The sequence below is a fragment of the Musa acuminata genome, chromosome BXJ2-9 (assembly GCF_036884655.1).
Source record: "Musa acuminata AAA Group cultivar baxijiao chromosome BXJ2-9, Cavendish_Baxijiao_AAA, whole genome shotgun sequence".
Lineage (NCBI taxonomy): Eukaryota > Viridiplantae > Streptophyta > Magnoliopsida > Zingiberales > Musaceae > Musa > Musa acuminata.
In genome coordinates, this window is record NC_088346.1 from 9020146 (window position 1) to 9035411 (window position 15266).

At 40.6% G+C, this 15266-nt stretch overlaps 2 protein-coding genes across 5 annotated transcripts; both read left to right on the plus strand.

Annotated features, from left to right (window-relative positions):
- Positions 1 to 495: 495 nt before the first annotated feature.
- On the plus strand, positions 496 to 4364 carry LOC103997855 (probable LRR receptor-like serine/threonine-protein kinase At2g23950). Its single transcript, XM_009419180.3, has 11 exons — positions 496 to 962; positions 1063 to 1195; positions 1394 to 1465; positions 1552 to 1695; positions 1830 to 1901; positions 1998 to 2057; positions 2130 to 2233; positions 2327 to 2464; positions 2536 to 2895; positions 3335 to 3720; positions 3806 to 4364. Exons 1-11 carry the CDS (start codon positions 632 to 634, stop codon positions 4181 to 4183), a joined length of 2178 nt encoding a protein of 725 aa, XP_009417455.3. The 5' UTR covers positions 496 to 631; the 3' UTR covers positions 4184 to 4364.
- Positions 4365 to 5887: 1523 nt separating this feature from the next.
- LOC103997856 (autophagy-related protein 18b) lies at positions 5888 to 15264 on the plus strand. Of its 4 annotated transcripts, none has more exons than XM_009419181.3 (12): positions 5888 to 6027; positions 6498 to 6571; positions 6992 to 7091; positions 8792 to 8865; positions 8971 to 9080; positions 10381 to 10472; positions 12117 to 12229; positions 13009 to 13128; positions 13230 to 13375; positions 13535 to 13645; positions 13747 to 13806; positions 14693 to 15264. In XM_009419181.3, the coding sequence occupies exons 2-12, from the start codon at positions 6521 to 6523 to the stop codon at positions 14826 to 14828; spliced, it is 1113 nt and encodes a 370-aa protein (XP_009417456.2). In that variant the 5' UTR covers positions 5888 to 6027; positions 6498 to 6520; the 3' UTR covers positions 14829 to 15264. The 4 variants fall into 4 exon arrangements, with proteins under 4 accessions (XP_009417456.2, XP_009417457.2, XP_064981534.1 ...); XM_065125462.1 differs by lacking the exons at positions 5888 to 6027; positions 6498 to 6571 and adding exons at positions 7190 to 7239; positions 7358 to 7440 and having other exon boundaries at positions 7012 to 7091; XM_009419182.3 differs by lacking the exon at positions 6992 to 7091 and having other exon boundaries at positions 5894 to 6027.
- Positions 15265 to 15266: the final 2 nt, after the last annotated feature.

Genomic DNA, 15266 nt, shown 5'->3' on the forward strand with positions numbered 1-15266 from the left:
AGATGAGTACTTCACCAAATGAGAGCTCCTGAAAACATCTTGGCTACTTCTTCCCTAAATCTTGATGACCATGGCATTTTTGTTAGCTCTATGACAGGGGCACTGAATGGGACTAGGATTCTTGGGGCTCACCATTGCTGCACCTCAAGATCAAGAACAAGGGGTTCAATTCTAAGCAGGTTCCTACTTTGTGCAAAGGTTCTGTTCCAGTCCCACAAAAAAGCAGAGGCCATTTGAGCTCACAACAACAATGGCTCAGCACATTGCACCTCTTCCAACGCCGGCAGAATCCAATCCCGCCTCTCCCCCTCGCCTTTATCCAAAGCAGAAGAAAGAAGCATAAACAAAACACACTCCTCTGCTTGCATCTCTCTTTCTTTGCCACTTTCTCCTCCACCAGCTCTCTCTCTCTTCCCCTCCTTTTTCTTCTCTCCCAATGCAAGGGAATGAGTGGAGTCACGCTGAGAGGAGGGGCTTAGTACATGTTGGTGACTCCCCCACCCACCTCTCTCTCTCTCTCTCTCTCTCTCTCTCTCTCTCTGCAAGCTTCTGAGCTCCATCAGATTCTGACACCCAAATCAGCTCCCTGATTTCGAATTCCTCTGTCCCCCCGACTCTCTCTCATGAGTCCATGCATGGCTGCTTTACCCCCATGTCATGCCCCCATCATGGACCCTTCCTCACATCAGCACCATCATGGCCGTTCATTGAACATTCTCATTGCTCCCATCACCACCTCTTTGCTCATGATGAAATGGCATGGCACCGAACCTCAAGACCTCATCATGCCTCAGTCTTCCATCCACTTCTCCCTGTTGGTCACATATATCAAAACACCCCCTCAGCTGTTTGTTCTCTCTCCGCTGCTCCCATGGCTTCCAAGTGCTGCTTCTCAAATCTCTTCGTCTTGTTCTTCTCCTTCTGCAATGTTGCCTTCTCCTTTGAGCCACTTAACATGGAAGGTGTGTACTTGTTGTTGGGTCTTCGCTGTCTCAGTCCTCTGTTCTCGTTCTCCCTTTGTGTGTGCTTTCCAATGCATTGATTCCCTTGCTTGTTCTCCAGTGGTGGCTCTGATAGCTATTAGAAGCGAACTGCATGACCCACATGGGGTTCTGAGCAATTGGGACGAAGACTCCGTGGATCCCTGCAGCTGGGCGATGATCACTTGTTCCCCAGAGAATCTTGTTATTGGCCTGTGAGTTCTTCACCTCTCTTCCCATCGCTAGCCACCTAATTCAGGAGATGTTTCTTGGTCATTTTAGATCATGTGAGACTCGTGAGAACATGGAAGATCTTTCTTCTTCTCTGTTCGAGCAAAAGCTCTATTTCTCTGGCTTGATTCATCAGCAAAAGCTCGGTTTCATCTGCTCCATTAAATGTGCTTTTCTTGCAGGGGAGCACCGAGCCAGAATCTATCAGGAACGCTCTCTGGGAGGATAGCGAACCTCACCAATCTCCAGCAAGTGTGAGTTACGCTCGCTAAGCTCTCATCTCGATCCTCAAAACCCTTCCTCTAATCTGTCAACTGGTTGTGTCCTGCTTCCTCTTCAGATTGCTACAGAACAACAACATATCAGGTGAGCTGCCACCAGAGCTTGGACTTCTCCCAAAGCTCCAGTCCTTGGACCTCTCCAACAATGGCTTCTCCGGCAGCGTCCCCGCGTCCTTGGGCCACCTCGCCAGCCTCCGATATCTGTGAGCCATTGACCGGTCTTCATCCTTAAAAACCATAGAAAGAATAAGATGAAGATCATCTCCAACATCAATCCAAGTCCAAGCAAGTCTCTCCGGTTGTTATTCTAATCCTTTCTCCTCGATCTTCTCCACAGGAGACTCAACAACAACAGCTTGTCTGGGTCCTTCCCCGAGTCGCTGTCAAGAATTCCACAGCTCTCTTTCTTGTCTGTTACTCTACTCTCTCGCAGTAGAATGGATTGTGCTGTTTGTTCTATACTATCCCGAAGCTGAGAACTTACCAAAGCTTCACTGCTTTCCAGGGACTTGTCTTGCAACAATCTCAGCGGGCCGGTTCCTCTATTCCCGACCAGAACTTTCAAGTAAGCGTTTGGAAGTATTCTCCAGCTCCAAGACTTGTCTCTAACTCCTTCCTCTCTTTCCATATCTGTCAGCATCGTGGGCAATCCTCTGATATGTGGAAACCGGAGGACGGAGGAGTGCTCGCGAACGGCCATCCCCAGCTCTCTTCCTTTCCTGTTAGATTCATCGGCTCAGAGTAATCAGTGCATCTCTTCATCAACCCGCTAATCTGTTCGACATGCAGCAAGTTCAGATTTTAAGCTGGAATTTGATGTGCTGTGTGTTTCAGAGAGATCGAAGGCCAAGAAGCTCGGCATTGCGATGGGTGCCAGCGTCGGTGGCTCGTCGCTCTTGCTCCTTCTCGCGTTGGTGCTCTTCCTTTGCCGCCGAAAGCGGCAGAAGAACCAATGGATCCTCGGCCTCGGTGGTAAGCGGCGCATGATCGTTGAGTCCTTCCCCTACAGCATAATTGACATTGAGTAGGCGTTTTATGAACAGACAGGGAAAAGGAGGAGGGTGCGGTGATGGTGGGGCTGGGGAACCTGCGGCGGTTCACACTGCGGGAGCTGCGGGCGGCGACGGAGAACTTCAGCGGGCGCAACGTGCTTGGGAAGGGCGGGTTCGGGCACGTGTACAGGGGGCGGCTGGCCGACGGCACAGTGGTGGCGGTGAAGCGGCTCCGGGCGGACGCCGTCGGCTCTGGCAATGGTGAGGCGCAGTTCCGTACGGAGGTGGAGATGATCAGCCTCGCCGTCCACCGCAACCTCCTCCGCCTCCTCGGCTACTGCGCCGCCTCCTGCGAGCGCCTCCTCGTCTACCCCTTCATGCCCAACGGCAGCGTCGCCGCCCGCCTCCGCGGTACGCTCCTCCTCCCCGTCACATCCTAACACCCCTGTCCTGCTCTCCATCGCCACCGCAAGCCTTGAGATCCTCTCCAACTGCTGTGCGCTTGCGATAACATCTGTGCCGTAGATTTCGGGGGGCATACAAGATCGGACGGATAAGCGACGAGCATTGGAAGGTGCCAATGCTGGTCACGATTGAAGAGGATCCCATTCCTTTTTCCCGGTCCGCAGAGAGCCCCACTTCGTGTTTCCGTTTGTCGTTTGGTGGTCTGTTTGGGGTACGGAAGCGGCGAGTGCATTTTATTTATTGAGTTCGCGTAAGCCGTCCTCGTCTGATGATGACGCACGTTGTTGACGTGGTCTCTGTTTGACAGCCATGACTAATCGCACCCGTTCCTTACTCCAATCTTAAACTTTCATTAAGATTCGTGTCTTCTGCCTCCTCGCCTCAGGTAAGCCTCCGTTGGACTGGAGCACGAGGAAGCGGATCGCGCTAGGCGCGGCCAGGGGCCTCCTGTACCTGCACGAGCAGTGCGACCCCAAGATCATCCACCGGGACGTCAAGGCCGCCAACGTGCTGCTCGACGATTGCTGCGAGGCCGTGGTGGGCGACTTCGGCCTCGCGAAGCTCCTCGACCACGGGGACTCCCACGTCACCACCGCCGTCCGCGGCACCGTCGGCCACATCGCCCCCGAGTACCTCTCCACCGGCCAGTCATCGGACAAGACCGACGTCTTCGGTTTCGGCATCCTCCTTCTCGAGCTCATCTCCGGCCGGCGCGTGCTCGAGTTCGGCAAGGGGCCCAACCAGAACCAGAAGGGCGCCATGCTTGATTGGGTATATACGCATACTATCACCTCGGACATTGAGACACTGTATGCGCGTGGTCGAAGTGTTTGATGCCGCCTCGTCTTGCATGTAGGTGAGGAAGGTGTACCAAGAGAGGAAGCTCGATCTTCTAGTGGACCGGGATCTCGGCAGCAGCTACGACCGGATCGAGGTGGCGGAGATGGTGCAGGTGGCGCTCTTGTGCACCCAGTACCTCCCCTCCCACCGCCCGAAGATGTCAGAGGTGGTGAGGATGCTCGAAGGCGACGGGCTCGCCGACAAGTGGGAGGCTTCCAACAGGCCACTGGTGCAAGTCAATGCCCCCAACTCCGACACTCATTCCGATTCTAACGGCTTCTTCGTGCTCAACAACGACGACGACGATGGTAGTGGTGATGGCAACAGCGACGGTGATGCTGGTTCGGGGGATATCGACATGGTCGAAGAAATGGAGTTATCTGGTCCCAGGTAGTACTCGTGATAGTAGAATTAACTACTCCACCTTAGTAATTTGGATATAATTCACTGACACAGAATTAGATTGACCAAAGTATATGTTGAGTTCTTTAATTCCTGTGCAACTTTGCAAGCTGTTGACATGTTGTCGGATGCTCCTTGTGAAAGACGAAAGGAGAATAGAATTCTTTTTCTTCTTTGCTGTGGTTGCGAGAGAAAAGCGATTCCTTTTAGCAGCCTTTTGCACCGGTTTGACGATTCCTTGTGCCCGGAATCACGCTATCGCGAGAATCTACAGCCACCGTCCGATGTTCATCGATAATATATACGATGCTGCAATTGCATGGACGTGATGCCGCCACGTGTGAGGAACCCCCAGCCGAGCTTTGGGCACGGCGGGAACGGCCGCGAAGTTGGCCACTTACTTTGACAAACTTCTAATTGCCCGAAATACCCCCTGCTCGATTTGAAAGGTAAGTCGCGGATATGTGGGTAATATTGTCATTTTGGACGAAGACCGGTGTCCTTGCCTTGGAAGTGGATCGCGTCCGAGGGATCGAGGACCGTTTCCTTACACGACGGGATCTGTGACGCGCACGTGTCACTGAGGGCATGTATATATGGAAGCATTTACGCTGGATTATTTCACTGAAATAAGAAAATGATGTATTTATGATCCCACACAAAAGCCCAAAACCCAGGTAGGTAAAAAAGTGTGTGTGTGTATATATATATATATATATACACACACACGATTTTCTTAATAAATATCCTTATTTTGAGTATTTCTCATCTATTCTTCCCGATTTTAATTTTTTCAAACTATATATCTAATTTAAAAATATCTAAATTATCTCTCATCCTCATTGGACACATCACTACCTTCTCCATATATCACCACATCGCTACCTCGCACCCTTCACATTATCTTCTTCTCATATTAGATTATGGTCTTTAGGTACTATGTGATACCGATGATCCCACTAGATCCTCTTCTTCACACATGAGAGTTATCATCATCACGCCCTCTCATTTCTCATGTGATGGTGATATAGAGCGATGTAGAGGGGAGGGGAGGGGCGGTGGTGGTAGATCTAGCAAAAGTAAAGATAAATTTTTTAAATATATGAGTTTTTTTAATCATATAATATATATATAATTATAATTATCCTTTCAATGACAAGAAACACTCAATAACAATATATATATATATATAATTATAATTATCCTTTCAATGACAAGAAACACTCAATAACAATAAGAATTTCTTGAGATGCTGTGCCAAAAATAAGAAACTTAAAGGTTTTTTTTTTCCAGAAATTCGCCCTTAAAATATACTTCAATCGCTTTATTACAGTTGAACAAGAACACGTCCTTGGAGAAACCAACCCACCAGCAAGACATACTTTACAACTCACCTTCAGCGGTCCCCACTTTCGTCTTTGTCAGAATCAATTGACACAAAGCTGAGAGTCCCACATGGGGCCCATATTAGCTTCTAATTTTCTTACGGGTAAAACGAGGGTGACAAGGGTGTATATAAATATAAATATACATATGCATATCTATGTATATATATACATATATACACATATATATAAATATATATACACACATATATATATATATATGTATATATATATATATGTATATATATATATATATATATATATGTATATATATATATATATATATATGTATATATGTATATATATCTTTCCAACCCTGTCGACTTCTTTGTCTTGGCGAGAGCAACTTCTCCCGCGAAACGCCGACGATAGCGACCGAAATGGCGAGCAGCTCCAGGGCCTCCCCGTCGGCGTCCCCGGTCCTCTGCGCCTCCTTCAACCAGGACAACAGGTGAAGCCCCCACGCAACCTTCCCTGTCGCGGTTACGGTTGAATTAGGGTTTCAAGTGTTCATCGTTCCCTTAGAGATTATTTTGCTGGAGAATTCGTATAGGATGCGACATATTTTTAGTGTATTTCTCGATTAGGATGACGCCTTCTTGATTTTGAACCTTCAAGAGCGTAGCGGAAATGGATTCTCGATTATTTTTGCCCGAAATCTTAATCAATGGTGTTCTATTTGTGTGTCGCTCTATTCCCGTTCCATATTTTAATCGGCAGTATTTTGATCGTAAATCGTGGTTCCTATTCACTTTGTGTTGTTACATCAGCACAGATTAAACGAGTCTTTTGTGAAATGAACCTAGTTGCCATTCTAATTGATATTGGGGATTTTGTTAAATTTGATTGCATCGGAAGAATTAAGGGGATTGTTTGGCTGCATATTTGAATTCTATATATTGTTTGTTTGTTGTGATGCAGCTGGTTTTCTGTTGGAACAAAAGATGGGTTCAAGCTTTTTGATGCACGGACTGGTAGATTGTGCTTTGAAAGAGGTGAGTTGATCACAGAACCAGCCATGCTTCCCTGCAGTCTTTAATGCTATATATACCTAAGCCTGTTACTTTTATGATTGTCTTGTTGGAAGTTTTTTGCTAGTGGCCACTTCTAGGTTATTTGCAATTATCATTTTAGGTTGGTGTTCCTTTGGTGAAATGATGTCTTACTACTGAAATGAAGCATCTAGAACTCGTTGTCAGTTGTTCGCACAAATTCCTTTTGACAGTCTTTTTATTCATTGGTGGACCTTTGAACTAAGTTCTTTGTGGTTGGGAAATCACAACAAAGTTGGTATCTTACTGTGATTTTATCATTTGAAAGATATGCGATTAAGCTACATTCTTGTATGGACTATGGGAGAAATGAGAGAGTAACATGGCTCCTTTAATGGATGCTCATTAAACTGCAATTGGTAGGTGATTTTTTTTAAAAGTCGAGGAAGACAAGCTTTGAGGTTCTTGATTGACGCTGTACGACATCAGCAGTTGATTCAATACATTTCCTTCTCGCTGATGGGTAAGCTTATGAAAGCATTTAAGATGTTGTTTCTTCCTTTAACATAATCTACGATTTCACTCCTGCTTGATAACCTGGTTATGGCATCTACTTGAAAGTTCTGATCAGAGCAACCTGAGTTCTCAACAGACAAATTAAAGGAAACCAGGTAACTCTTCCCATTAAAAAAAGAGGAAAAAAAGAAATATATACTTAAGGTTTCCAGTTTCGGATGGATCAATCCATACCAAAAATGTGGCGGCATACTGATCGGACAATTTTGTCAGGTTCCAGTTTCATAGAGGACATACTACCCAGTCTTGCTCTGATACCTAGTTGTACTAGAAAATAAGTCTACCGCTTAATGTTGGTACACTTCCACCCTTTTCCCTTCTTCCTCATCTGATTCCCTTTTTTTTATTTTTACTAGTAGTTCCTTTCCTTTCTTTATTATTCTCTTTTGTAGATTTCTTCAAATTGCTTACTTTCTCCATCAAATTTCTCAAATATCTTTTATTTTAGAGCATTTCTCTCCTCCTATGGGGCAGATTCTTGAGAGGAAACTTGGAATTTTCAAAATAAATTTGAATTTTGCAACCATATTTATTACTTATTTTTGTTTCTTAGGAGTTGTTTTTTTGCTTAGATTAAGGCGAAAGATGCTCATTTCAAGCATGCATTGTTGGTAAATTAAGTTCGGATCTACATGCATTTGGCATCCATATATTTAAATGTAAGCTGTGTTTGTGCATGTTTATCTTAGATCCAGTAAGATCTAGTCTAGTTCCTATAGGATTCAACCTACATTTGCATGGATCTAAGATAGATTTATGCATATCTGGCCAAAATTTGTGTAAATCTGCTCAAGATTGGTGTAGATCATCGCAAATTAGACTCCATGTAAATTTAATAAACTACATGTAAATTTAGGTTGTACTTCCACTACTTTTGAATAAAATTTATATTTGTGTATCTCAAGGTTCAAAATTTTGGTTCAAATAATTTAAAGGATTATGAAGAGACCTTATTGGAGATGATGTATATAAGACAAGGAATCTTACTAGGCCAAATCCATACAAATTTAGTCTAAATCCATACTTCCTGATGGATGTAGCCTAGTTACATGCATATCCAAACCCTAATTCAATTGCTCAAGTATAATTTTGTAATAACGTACCTCAATGTTCAAAATCTTCGAGTATTTGAAAGCAATTTGGAGAGATTTTATTGGAGATGATACATATAATACAAGGTGGCAATCTGCAATGGAGTGGCTATCCATGAAATCTGGTAGCAACATGGTGATGTAATAAAGTGATGAATAAATGGATCTCTCAGTGTTACACCATGTATTTTACTAGGCTTGGTAATAAAATGTCATGATTGTACAAGTAAAAGGTTGATAACAATATTTCCTTAGCCAAAAGCAAAATAGGATTCTCTGTATGTGTGCAAAAAGCTGGATCTATATTTGTAGAAACTATTTCTATTAAAAGGTCCTTCACAGTTTAACAAGATGTTGCTCAACCATCGAATATTTATACAAACCACATTTATCAGTAAGATTACATTCGACAAGAAAGTAGTTGTTCAATCATTTTTGTAGATTATCAAAAGCAAGAGTCTGATATGTGATACTGTTAATTTGATAAGGAGAGTACTTTGTTTGTATTCTTGTCTTGTTGCAGAAATAAAAACTTAATTCTGTTTCGTGTTCACAGCTGTTGGTGCATTCAACATTGTTGAGATGCTTTTTAGCACAAATCTTCTTGCTATAGTTGGGGCAGGGGAGCAGGTACTTCGAGCACGTTTGTTTTAAAGTTATGCTTTCATGAGCCTTCTTATTGGCCTACAGATATACAAACTCTTGTTTGGCTATGCTTTGATTTGACTCGAACAGCCATCACTATCTCCTCGGAAACTTTGTCTTTTCAATACTCTGACTGGATCTGCACTCAGAGAGTTAAATTTCTTGACATCGATCGTAGCTGTCCGTCTTAACAGAAAAAGGTTGTTACTGAACCATTGTGCTTACCATTTCCTTTATAATCTCCTCAGTGGTTGAGGTAGATCTTTGCAGCTTGTATATAACAGTCTGAGAATCAACAATAGATTCTAATAGATGCAAATAATGGAACTGCATGGTTTTTATGTAAATATTTACTATAAGTAATTATGTTAATTGTAAATATCAAACCTTTAAACATTTTTAGATATACATGTCACCTGTTACCTACAATTTTGAATCTTTAAGCTGAAACTTTCTTCTCTTTCTGTAGTGCTTATTATAATGTGTTGGCTGTTGATCTTAAGAAGCTTGCAAACTACCTTGTTTTATATATATCATATATTTTGCCTTATTATTTTTGTTTTTTATGTAATTTTTTGTTGCATTCATATTTTTACCCTACTGGATCCATTATTTTCTTCATTCAGTTTGACTTTCAGATGATACAAAGTGAATGATATATGAATTACTAAGCCTTGAAGTTTAAGCACACATCAATTTGACATCAAATTCTTCTGTTAACAAAGAATCCAATTCATCTTTAGAGTTTTTTTGCTAGCAGCCAGCTTGCTTCATAGTTCTTTCCTGTTTTTTAGTATCAATTATGACAAAGTTGTTACTTAGACTAAATTAGAAATTGGTTCAGAAATATGCAGTCCATCAAGCTGATAAATGTAAAAGAGGAATGCATATACATGCTTGTGGTGCTATGTGTGGCAGATTGTTATCTTTTAGCTTGCATCTTGTTGAGAAAATATTGCAGTTGCTTAAAAGGGAAAGATTATTAGAGCTAACCAAATTTTTATTAATTGTTTATCCTATCTAATAAGTTCCACCAAACCAAAGGTTAAATTGAACTGGCCCATGAGAAATGCCATTGCTTGTTATTCCCATTCGTTACAATGTGACTTGCATCATTGCCAACTATATTTTAGACTGGATACTCACAAAATTGACTGCAATATTTCCTTGAAAAATGTTTACTTTCTTTAAAATTCAACTTCACGTACATAAATATGCTCCTTATTTCATGAAAGAAGCCTGTATATCTTGCTGTACCTATGATCAACTTGTACATGTAACTGTTACATATTTGTGAATGCATAAGCTACAGGTTACATTTCCTTGTGATTATAGCTTCTTTATAAGTTGACACCCTTCAATGGGAGTTGTATTAGTGTATGCCTGGAGTTGTAATTTGTTGAATTAGTTTGCTTTTTGATTGTTTGATATATAAGATGCAAGAGTATATTTTTATGATTTTTCATGATATTCTGAATGTCATCATACTACACCATGCAGGCTTATCGTCATCTTGCGAGATAAAACGTATATTTATGACTTGAACAGCCTTGTTATTCTGGAGACAATTGATACTGTGCCAAACAACAAAGGTCATAACAATTCTCCTTGTCATTATTTTGGAAAAAAGAAATGTTACCACTTTCTCTATAGAATTCTCTATTTAAGTTACCACGAAGCATCTAAGCCAATGTTTTTGAAGCATCTAAGCCAATGTTTTTGCTAATACTCGAAGCATTAACCCTTTTAATGTGGAAATGACACATTAATGCTGGTCTTGCTTCACTATGTTGTCACTGTTCCTTCTATTGTCGTGGTGGAAATCAATGGGTTATTAACGAAGATGATGATCAATAGATCTTAGAGCTTAGATTTCCATGGTCCTGTTCATCTAACTTTGGTGTTTATACTTTATCAATGGGTTATCAATGGCCAAGTTGCTTTACTTGAGCCTCAACTTCAGAGTTTTATCTTCTTAAAAATGAAACCCCTATGCTTAATGATTGACAATATTCTTAACAAGCTAGTGTTGCATTGGAATTTTACACTTTAGTTTGAATTTTACACTTTAGTTGACAATATTCTCAACTTTAGTTTGCATTGGAATTTTTCACAAGCTAGTGTTGCATTGACAATAGATTTTTCATAAGTTTGATTTAACAAGCTGTGGAAGTGGGATAAAGCAAATTGATTTTTCTTGGACCAAGCCATATTTATATAATTAGTTTTATTTTTCCTGTTATATTCTTTCTCATTATTATTGTTATAAATACCATCAAATTGTTAAGATTTTGATAATGATAGCACCTGAATTTTGTTTCCTTTCTTGACCTAATACTGAAATGCCTAGCATTTTTGATGTGTTGCATGTAAAATCTCATATATAGGGTGGACTATATCTTGCTAGCTTAAGTTTTCGGAGATAGTGGTCACGCAAAAAGTATTTTATCATGGTACCTTGGCAAGTTGTGTTGGATCATGGCTATCTTTTTCTCTAACCCATCTTTGATTTTGCCAAATTTTCACTTGCATATGGGACTTTATGCAAACCGCAAAGCACTATAAATATTTTTCTTGCTCTGTTATCTTGAATTGGGTCAACATGTCAAGCCATGAATACTTCATCTAGCTTGCACATCGAGCAGAATATTAGAGTTTTTATACATAATGTTGGGACTTTCCTACTAGGTATCAAGCAGTGGTTACTGGCTAATTGTATTGTGTTTATACTGGAGTAGTTTACGGTTGTATGCAATATAAGAATCATTATGCTAGGCCAATGCATGTTATGCTAAATTGTTGGTAGACTATTGGAAAGAACAAAAAAATCCTGGTATCTTCCATCATGGTTTAGTATAAAATTTCAATTCTAGTGTCTTCAACAAAGAACAGACAGATGATCACATAAAAGAAGAAACATTGATCCATGTTCGAAAAATGATAGCAGACCAAGATTGAAGAAGTCAATGATTGAATTGCTTCCTTTTTTCTTTCCTGTTATATTTTATTAAAAGAGGAGTATGTTATTTTGTAAATCCTTATATTTTTCTCATATGTTTATCCTCTTTGTTTCTGATACATTTTCTCATAATTACTTGCTAGATAATAGTAAGCATATTTTAGATGTATCATTTTCTGTCCAGTATCCATTGTTATGGAAACTGTAGAAACTTATACTTTATAATTGGTCAGGTTAAGCTTATCATGTCTTTAATAGCCAACTATTTCTTTTCCAGGACTCTGTGCATTTTCTCCTGGATCGGAAAGTTGCTATTTGGCTCTTCCAGCAAGTACAACTAAAGGATCTGTTTTAATTTACAACACAGTTGCACTCCAATCAGTCTGTCAGGTTGTCGAAAAAAAAAATTCATTTTCACTATGTAAATTCAGTAGCATAACATATCAGTAAGGATGTGTTGTTATGCCAGTTTAAAGAAACTCCATATTAAAAGTTCATTTAACATTTCTTCGTATATTTTGAGTGTCAAGTGTCACTTTCTGACCAGAGAAGCACAAAATTCTCTCTAAAATTGGGAGATTTACACAGCATTGTTGACTTATTTGGAAGACTTGAATTTCATGAAACAAAACTGAGCGTTTAGTTGCAGTATATCTGCTTCGATAAGCTTCCCTCCCATTTACATGAATGTTGTTTGGCTTTTGCTTTTTAGTGTGTTCTGGTTTTATCCCTAGGCCTAAGCAATTTCTCTTTCAGCCTGTATCATAAGTTTTTCTTTTTCCTTTCCGAAGAATCTTTTGGCACTCTTTTTTTGTAGCTTATTTTACCTATTAGAGCATATATTCTCTTAAATGAACTTGTTAATTTAATGGAGCCATGTATCCTCCTCTTTCCTGATCTTGTGCACAAGATTTAGAACATTTTGAAACCAGTATTTTCTCCAGTCCTTTGTATTAATCTTGTGGACTGCTTCTGATCTTTTTTCTCGAACATCCTTAACTGTATTTTCCTAATTGATTAATCTATTTCTTGCTGCTGCTACGACAGCATTTTTAATGTTTCTGCTTAATAATTCTTGATGTCCTTGATTTTCCATAATAAATAACCTTCTATGAATGGTACATGGAAATTACAATTATGATTTTGAGAGCTGTGTACTCTTTCAACAGATTGATGCCCATAGATCACCATTAGTTGCAATGATATTCTCTTCTAGCGGCACATATCTGGCAACAGCTTCTCAGCAAGGAACAATTATCAGAGTGCACCTAGTTTCACAAGCCACTGAGGTTGCTGCAAATCTAAAGTTTGATATCCCTAGATTGTTTGGAATGATCTCATGTATTGAAATGCATATTATATATGTTTAATCTTATTTGATGTTCTGCAGTCATATAGTTTCCGGAGAGGAACATATCCATCAACAATCTATTCCCTATCATTTGGACCATGTGCTGATGTACCAGAAGTTCTTGTTGCCACAAGCTCATCAGGCTCTTTGCATGCCTTCTTGTTGGGACCTGCAATAAAGCAAAGGTTGGAAAGAAAGTTGTGTGTCTGCAATTGAATTCATCTGCACATGACAATGGAGTTTACAGCTATGCTGGGAAACTAGCTCATGTATTTGTGGTCTTTTAATTGCTAAGCTTTTGATATCTGGTGCTTCATCCTCATCTTCTCCTCCACTTTTTTCAGAAGAAAACCAAACAGAGTAATTGGTTCTTTGATCCCTGACACATTGAGTGATGCCTTTGACCATGCTTATCATCACATTCTACACAATGTTGTCCCTGCCTGTGTCAAAAGGTCAAGCTGAAACTATGCTATCGTGGATTTTTTTTTTCATTACTTTCTAGGAGTTAATTGGTTGCTTAGTCTCTTATTTTTCTTTCCTTTCTTTTCTTCAGCCATGTTAGGATCCACAGCATTGACAATATTTCAAGTGCTCCTGGAGTTTCTGGTTTTCGGTGAGTTTTTTTGCTGAATGAATGTTCAGAGCCTTTAGCATGACTTTTCATTTAGTTGCTCTTTCTGTTTAGTCCTTTGTTTTGTTCATCAAAGATGAATGGATCACTGCTATGCGTGACATGGTTGACATGTGTAAGCCATATGAAACATAAATATTAGAGCATGTTAAACTGACCAGGCCATTATTTTTTTTTTTTTTCTATTTTTGCCTCAGTATATCATCATTTGACTAATATTTAAAGCCATTGAAATAAGCACTGTCTCATTTGGTTTATGTGGCACTGAAAAACAAGATTTAAGGGGTAATTCAATTCTTTATTCGGGCAGCCACTGCAAGTTCACTTATATTGTTAGCTTTTGGTTGAAGCAGCATATTAACACTGCATTAGTCACTGCTCATCATTTTCTCTACTTATCTATTGTTGACAGATAGGGAAGCATTGTAGTTCTAAGATATAATTGAGCATCAGGTTGGATGGATTACATCCGGTGTGGCTTTGTGCAATTTTAGCGAAGTTGATTAAATGGTTAACTCATTGCATGACTGTTGTGGTACTTACCTAAAGCTTTTATAATCAGACTTTAATGGCAACATCATTGTGTCTGGTTTTCTACCTTAGGATACATGAAGTTACAGACAGAGTTTCTTTGCTATTAGATCTAATCACGTTTCCTAGACATGGATTTGATTTCGCAATCATGTTATTGTGTGACTTCTGTAACATGTCATATCGGACTGATAAATGAGGCTGACAGGAGTTACCATAGGACAGTTCGTTTTAAACATAGGTTATTTATTTTGAGTTAATCCACCTGTTGCTTGTTCATGGTTTTACCGGTTCCAACTAAAAGCGGCATTACTGTTGTCTTGTGCTTATCTATCAGGGCATCCATTTTCATCATCACTCGCAATGGCTACTTCAGGGAGTACAGCTTAAATGTCACCAAGTCGAACGAGTGCTCGTGGAGCTTGGAGCGTGAAGTCAATCTATTAGAGACCGTCTCCAATGATCCAAATTAATCCTGTGCTGTGCTCGTTCTTGGTCCTACCACTGCTGACGCATGGAAAGAGGATGTCGGACTGCAACACAAAGGAGTCTATGCACACTTGTGAAGCAAACAAAACGCGACAGGTGATTGCACAAAGATTGATCGACGGAAATGGGTTTTCATGGACCGGAGAGCTTGTTGCTTGTGCAAAGATTAGCGTGTGAATCCTCTTACTCCTCACTGTAGTGTACATAGCGGGCTGCGGATACAACAACCATCCGCGTGATTCATTTTATCACCATGTTTCTCGAATGCACAGGGGCTGGGAAAAGATCCGAGGAGATGCCTGTCTTCCTGTATTGACATGTTTTATTGCTCGATTTGGTTGATGATGGTCTGCTGCATTCCAGAGGTCTCTCAATACTCCGCTGCTGCTGATAAAATGGAGGTATCATCCTCTTCCTCTGTC